Genomic DNA, 7,289 nt, shown 5'->3' on the forward strand with positions numbered 1-7,289 from the left:
CTTTCTTATCTCAGTTCTTTATTACTGTTATTATCGTTTATTGTCGCATCGTTATTCTTTCATTTATTTTCTTTTTTACGCTCGGTTTTAGAATGTTACTCTGCAGTTATTCTTTTGTTTACAGTTTATGTTTTTACTCTCGTTCTTCATATTTTACCTCGTTGTTATTTTCTTATTTGTAGTTTGTATTTATTCTCGCCCTTTTACATTTTACCGTGTCGTTATTCTTTTGTTTATTTATTTATTTTTTTTACTTTCGTTTTTTTTTTTAGTATACTGCGTCGTGTACCTGTTTTATTCATAGTTTATCTTTTACTCTCGGTCATAAAATATTACTGTGCCGTTATTCTCTTTTTATTTATTCTTCTCCTTTTACTCTTGGTTTTAAAATTTTACCGTATTACCAGTCTTACTTTTATACTTTTTTTTTATTCTACTCAGTTTTCATTTCTTTTTACATTCACTCATTCGCGTCACGTCACGCTGCGTCGCGTTGCAAGGCGCTAGCGTCGCTGGAGGTCAGACTGCGGCGGTTTTGTCACGCCGAGGCCCCCACCGTCACGCTGTCCCGGGCGGCGTTTACACTGGGCTGACTGCTGCTCTTTGGACGCCCTCACACGCCCACCCTAATGTTACAGGCTCACCTGTTCACGCCCACGCCTTACCTGTATTACCGCACGCCCATATCCATGCCTTCCCATACTTATCCTGTTCCTTTTCACCACGCCCACTCTCACGCCCATTTCTCCCACTTACATCTACTTCACGCCCATATTTTGTACTGATCCTTACTTCTCCCTATTTTCTTTTCCTTATTTTCCTTTATTTTCTTATCGTTACCTTCCTGTACCTTCACACACACCTGTTTACCTGCTACTAACTCACCTGTTCTCTCCCCGCCACGCCCAAGCCCATCCGTCCTTACCTGTATAAATGCACCTCCATATTTTGTAACTTTTACCTTCCTCTTCATCTTTACTTACCTGTACAAGCTTTCGTCTCCCGTTTTTCCTTTTCTTTTTTTTTTTTACCTCTTTATCCTTGTTCAATTATTCTACCTTATTATTTCTACATTCATCCGTCCTTATTTTGTACTTATTAATTTTCTTTTGCCTATCTACATCTTTCCTTACCTGTACCAGCTTACCTTTTTCCCGTTTTCTTTACCATTTACCTTCTTACCTGTATTAATTTCTATATTTTCTTATCCTTACCGTTCTCTGCTTCCCTTCTACTTCTCGTCTTCTCACCTGAATAAGCTTAGCTGATTCTCCCTCTCCCTTCCACGCCACGCCCCTCACCTTTAGTAATTTACCTGTCTCTGTTACCCCTCTCTCGTACCTGTCTCTTCTCCAGTTGTTTGTGATTCTTTTAATATGATTGCTTCTGTTTCTTCCTTGTTGCTTGTATTTTTTTTCTTTTTTACGTGGATATTTTTTTTTTTATCTTTCAATGGTGTATTCCTTTATTTCTCACACATTTGTTCCTTTAATTATTGTCTCTGTCCCTTCGTCCTCTCTTTCCATTTCTCCTTTTCCACGTTTTTCTTTTTGCGTTATCCATTTTTACCCCGTCTATTCCCCATTTCCTTTATTTTCGTCTTTTCTTTGTTTTTTTTTCGTCTATTTTGTTTGTCTATCTATCTTCTTATCCTTTCACCTCCATCTATCACATTTTCCGTCTCGTTTCTTTTTCTTTTTCTGTCTGTTCTGTCTACCTTTCTCTTAGTCAGTCCTTTTCTTTGTCTATTCTCTATCTATCCTTTTTTCCTCATTCCCCTTTTCCGTCTCTTCTGTTTAACGCATCTCATTATTATCTCTCTTTTCTTTGTCTCTCTTTGTGTCATCTCTAAGTTACTAGTAATCTGTAATTCCTTCCATCCGCTTCCTATTCATCATCATTATTCTTATCCATTGTCCTTCCGTATCCTTCACACCTTTATTCACCTTTGTACCCATTCCTCTGTCCCGCCTCTCCCTCTCTCCCTCCCTCTCCAGCCTCTCTTCCTCTCCCTGTCCATTTTTCTTTGTGTCTCTGTCTCCACATCCTTCCTCGCCTCTCTCTCTCTCTCTCTCTCTCTCTCTCTCTCTCTCTCTCTCTCTCTCTCTCTCTCTCTCTCTCTCTCTCTCTCTCTCTCTCTCTCTCTCTCTCTCTCTCTCTCTCTCTCGTTTCATACATCCTGCCTCTTCCTGTGCCCCTCTGCTCCTCCTCTTTCTCCTCTACCTTCTCTTTTACTCGTTGTCGTTGTTGTTTCTTCTTCTTCTTCTTCTTCTTCTTCTTCTTCTTCTTCTTCTTCTTCTTCTTCTTCTTCTTCTTCTTCTTCGACTCCTCCTCCTCTACCTTTTCTTTTTCCTGTTGTTGTTGTTGTTGTTTTACTTTTTCTTCTTTCTCTTCCTTATTTCTCAACATTCTCCCTCCTCCTCCTCCTCCTCTTCTTCTTCCTCCTTTTGTGACATTTCTCCCTCTTCCACCTTTCCCCATCCTTTCCTTCCTTCCTTCCTTCCTCCCGTACCTTCCACACGTCCCTAAAACCTTTTCTCCAGTCCTCACGTCCTTGTGTTTCCTCCACTCCTCCATCCCTCCTCCTTCCCTCCATCCCTCCTCCTTCCCTCCCTCCCGCCTTACCGCAGCCTTGCATTCCTTCACTAGCCAGTCAGGGAGACACGGAGAGACGCTGTAAGGGAAGGAATGGGACGGGAAGGGACGGTGGCTTCGTGTCGTGATGGGGTTGTGTTTTTGTCCCGTGAGGAAAGGGTAGAAGGGGTTGGGTAGGGAGGGGGTAAGGCGGTAGGGAGTATAAGGGGTGAGGGAAAGGGGGAGGAATGGGGGGGTGAATGTGTGAGAGGGAAAAAAGTGCTTGAATGAGATGAATTTTAAGAGAGAGAGAGAGAGAGAGAGAGAGAGAGAGAGAGAGAGAGAGAGAGAGAGAGAGAGAGAGAGAGATCAAGGACGAGGGAAGAAGGGAGGGAGAGAGGGAAGGATAAGTGCAGGAAGAAATAGAAGATTAGAGAAAGGAGGGAAGAACACAAGGGAGGAAATAAAAAAAAAAGAAAAGACGAATAAGAAAAAAAAAAAAAAAACACTGAAACTTTTGGAGAGGAAGAAGGTGATTTTGGAAGACTAGAAAAATGAGAAAGAGAGATGAGGGAAGAGGAGGAGGAGGAGGAGGAGGAGACTTACCTTCAATATCACTACCTTGACAGGACGGCCAGTCAATGATAAATACCTTGAACATTTGTAGCTGTGTGTGTGTGTGTGTGTGTGTGTGTGACGGTCCTGTTATACTCAAGTGCCTTCTTGTTACGGTCGAGATAAGAAGAGAGAGGGAGAAGGAAAAAAAAGTGAGAGGGAGGAAAAAAAAAAAGTAAATCTAACAGTGTGATATTACAGCGTCCAGAAGTGTATTGTTCCAAGAGAGAGAGAGAGAGAGAGAGAGAGAGAGAGAGAGAGAGAGAGAGAGAGAGAGAGAGAGAGAGAGACTGACCGTATTGTCGTTTGCTTAAAATTTTATAGAGCGAGAAAGGAAGTGTAGAAGGTCAGAGAGAGAGAGAGAGAGAGAGAGAGAGAGAGAGAGAGAGAGAGAGAGAGAGAGAGAGAGAGAGAGAGAGAGAGAAAGGAAATGTTATCAACCGTAAGTTTTTTCTTTTAAGTGGAAGTACCGTGTGAGTAGAATGCAACTTTCTGTTTTGTGGCGCCAGAGAGTGGGAGGAAAGAGGAGGAGGAGAGTGAAAGAAAGAAAGAAAGGAAGCCAAGACGTGAGTGAAGGCAAGGTTAGTTAGGTTAGGTGAGGTAAGGTTAGGTTTAGTTAGTGTAGTTTACGTTAAGATGGCTTATGTTAGCTAAGATTATATAAGGTTAGTGTAGTTTATTAAGTCAGATTAGATTAGGTTAGATTATATTAGGTTAGCTTAGACAATGCTTAGTTGGATTAGGTTAGGTTAGAGTAGATTGTGTTACCTTAGACAAGATAAGATAATGCCAAGTTAAATTAGTTTACTTTGTCAAATTAAGTTAGAAAACATAGTTAGGTTAGACAAGGTTAAATTACGTTAATTTAGCTTCTTATGTTAGATTATGTTCCGATAGGTTATGTTAGGTTAGGTGGTCATGAAATGCTACGCTGCGGTGTCGTGAAAGAGATGTATGAGGCACTGTAAACACACACACACACACACACACACCATAATATTCTTTCCGGTATAAAAAAAAAAGAATAGAAAGCAGAAGAAAACGATAATTACCAAGCTTATTACGGTTCGCTGGTTCGCTGCTTCCCTTTCGTTCGCACTGTTCTGAATCTGGCCGAAATTTATTGAACTCTCATACATTTCGTTTTTATCAATACGTTCCTTCACATATTCACTTTTTATCAATAAACCAAGAATAAAACCAGAAAGAGCTACATTTACTGACATATAATGCTTCACTGGCTCAACAGTTCACTCATTCAGATCAGAAGCGCTTCGAATAACAGTACAATTCGATCGTATTTTGTTTGGAATCGCATCAAGACGGAGATAGAGTGTTGGTGGCGCTGGTGGTGGAGTTTATAGGCTCCTCTTGCTGTAATTCATTAAGTGTAGCCCATTTGGTTAGTTATGGTGATGCAGAGGGAGAGGACGTGGAGCGGGAGATGGAAACACGGTGAGTGCGCTTGTGTTTTGCTCCACCTGGAAAGAAGAAGGAGAGGAGGAACAGGAGGAGGAGGAGGAGGAAGGAGATGCAGTGAGAGGTTTTGATATTAGTAAGAACAGTTGTGAAGTTATGGGTGAGGGGTATGCACTGGAAGAGGAGGAGGAGGAGGAGGAGCAGGATGATGAGAGAGGAAGTGTAGTTGGATGTCTGGAAAATTAATGGTTACAAAATAAAGAATAAGAAGTGTGTAAAGATAATGATAAAATGAAAGGAGTAAGAAGGAATATTTACAAAGACACGAATAAGGAGGAAGATATACGTAAGGAGGAGGAGGAGGAGGAGGAGGAGGTGATAGAGGACACACACACACACACACACGAGCGGGACCCACCAAACGGAACACACACAAACGACTAACAAAAACAAACACCTGAATGCCTCTCCCCGTCACCCAACCCCACCCAGTCCTCCCTATCCACCCACCCAGCCAGCCCAGTCACATAAAAACCCTGTGGCTGGGAGGGCGGGTGGCTGGATGGGGTGGGAAGACGTGTGGGCGGGTTAGGGCACAAGGCAGCGCAACATCAGGCTCTACGCGAAGGAACTCCAATGAGAACACCACTCTTTTTCTTCCCCTACAGGCTCCTTGACGCGGGATCTTCGGCAGTACCTGAATACACGGTTCCAGAAAGGCAGCGTGGACCATGAGCTGCAAAACACGATTCGGGACAACGTGTACCTACGAACTGTTCCCGTGACCACTCGATCTCCGCGTCAGGGTGAAGTGAACGGCGTCGACTACACTTTCCTCTCTAGGGACGAGTTTAGGGCCCTGCAACGCTCCGGGAACCTGCTGGAGTCTGGCGTCTTCGAGGGTGAGTGTCCGTCGCGCTTTTGTTGACTCGCCGCGTCTCGCTTTCTTGTTTACTCTCTCGTTTTCTTTGACGATGCACTGTTCTTGTTTTATCTTTCTTTTTATAAATATTCCTGGTCCATTTTCCTGCTTTTTATATAACTTTTCCCGGTTATTTTCCCGGTTTCAGGTTTCTTGTTTGTTTTATCCTGAGTTTCTTCATGACCCCTGTTTGTAATCTTATTCTTGGGTTTTCCTCTGACTTCACCATCCATACATATCCTTCCTTCTTTCGCGTGTTTAACTTATGTTTTCATTTTCTCATCCCGTTTATTAGACTCAAATTATTCTTTGTTTTCTCCAAATTAATACACAATACTTTTATCATATTTTTACTTTCCTCATGCCATTTAGTAGACTAATTCTCTCCTGCTTTCTCAAACTTAACACAGTTTTAACGTTCTTTTCGTCTATAAATGCTCAACTTTATCTCTCTCTTACTCACTCCCACATATACATCCAGTCCCATATACATTTCTTCACCCACCAGACTCATCCATATGTCAGTCCTATATCTGTATCATAACATATTCCATCACCTTATCACATTATCTTGCCCTCCTTCACCAGATTCACCTCTATCAGCCCATCACATCCGTATTATAGTCTATTAACATCACCTCGTCTCCCTTTCATCTATCCAGCCTCCTCATTCTCCACCCTTCCCATTATTCATCTCACACTTCTATCACCCACCACTCTCCCTATCAGCCATCACACTCCCATCACTTTAATTTCTTTCAGACACCCATCACACTTGCCATTACATCCTTCCCACCACCCACTACACTTCCTATCACACTCTTCCCATCATCCCCTAAGTTCTCGTGGGACATTTTTTGACCTTGACATTCTTCATCCTTGAAACTATGTCCTTTTTCCTCCATCCTTAAATATCTATTCTAATTTGAGTCTTTTTCCCTTCCTTATCTTCGTGAAAATTTATCCCTAACCCATGGAATTTGTGTTTTTCAATCATTTTTTGTCTTTACTGGTGGAATTATCAATCCAGGAACTTTTTTTTTTTTTTTTTTTTTTTGCCATAAAACTCAGTATTCATTAACCAGTTACATTTTTCTTCAGTTAGGATTTTTTTTTCCTTGTTTTTTTTTATGACTTACCAAAACTCTCTCTCTCTCTCTCTCTCTCTCTCTCTCTCTCTCTCTCTCTCTCTCTCTCTCTCTCTCTCTCTCTCTCTCTCTCTCTCTCTCTCTCTCTCTCTCTCTCTCTCTCTCTCTCTCTCTCTCTCTCTCTCTCTCTCTCTCTCAGGAATCTATTCAAGCATAAAATTCCTCCTTCATTAACCCACAGCTTCTTTAATCAGTCAGTCTCCTTCACCTGGAAGACCTTTTTAAAATCCCTAGTCTCTTATTTTTTATTTATTTTTTTTAATCTTAAACCACCTGTCATCTCTATCTTAAACCCAGTAAGCCTTCCATCCTCCTATCTGTTAATCAGTCAATCATCAGCTCACATTTATTTTACTCTGATCACTTCTGGAATCCCTTTTTATATCTCTAATCTTTTTCTTTTTTTTTATTTAAATCACCTCATATTGCAATCTTAAATCCCTAAGCCTTAAATTTTTCAGTTAATCAATCTGGACCTCATTTTTACTTTACTAATCTCTTTTTTTATATGTTAAACCCACTAAACCAAGCACAGTTGCCTGCCATTGCATGCCAAAGATAAACCCGCACAGTACTCACTTTTACAGCACATAAATAAATCAATTTCTCTT

The 7,289-nt window shown here is 41.3% G+C and overlaps 1 protein-coding gene across 1 annotated transcript in view; it reads left to right on the forward strand.

The window, feature by feature from the left end:
- Positions 1-5,420, forward strand: part of LOC135114750 (membrane-associated guanylate kinase, WW and PDZ domain-containing protein 2-like) — a 106,715-nt gene extending 101,295 nt beyond the window's left edge. The window contains exon 3 of the mRNA XM_064030770.1: positions 5,277-5,420. Within this exon, the coding sequence (XP_063886840.1) occupies positions 5,277-5,285 (9 nt within the window). The 3' untranslated portion in view covers positions 5,286-5,420. The remainder of the gene's footprint in view (positions 1-5,276) is intronic.
- Positions 5,421-7,289: the final 1,869 nt, after the last annotated feature.

This window comes from Scylla paramamosain, chromosome 28 (assembly GCF_035594125.1).
Source record: "Scylla paramamosain isolate STU-SP2022 chromosome 28, ASM3559412v1, whole genome shotgun sequence".
Lineage (NCBI taxonomy): Eukaryota > Metazoa > Arthropoda > Malacostraca > Decapoda > Portunidae > Scylla > Scylla paramamosain.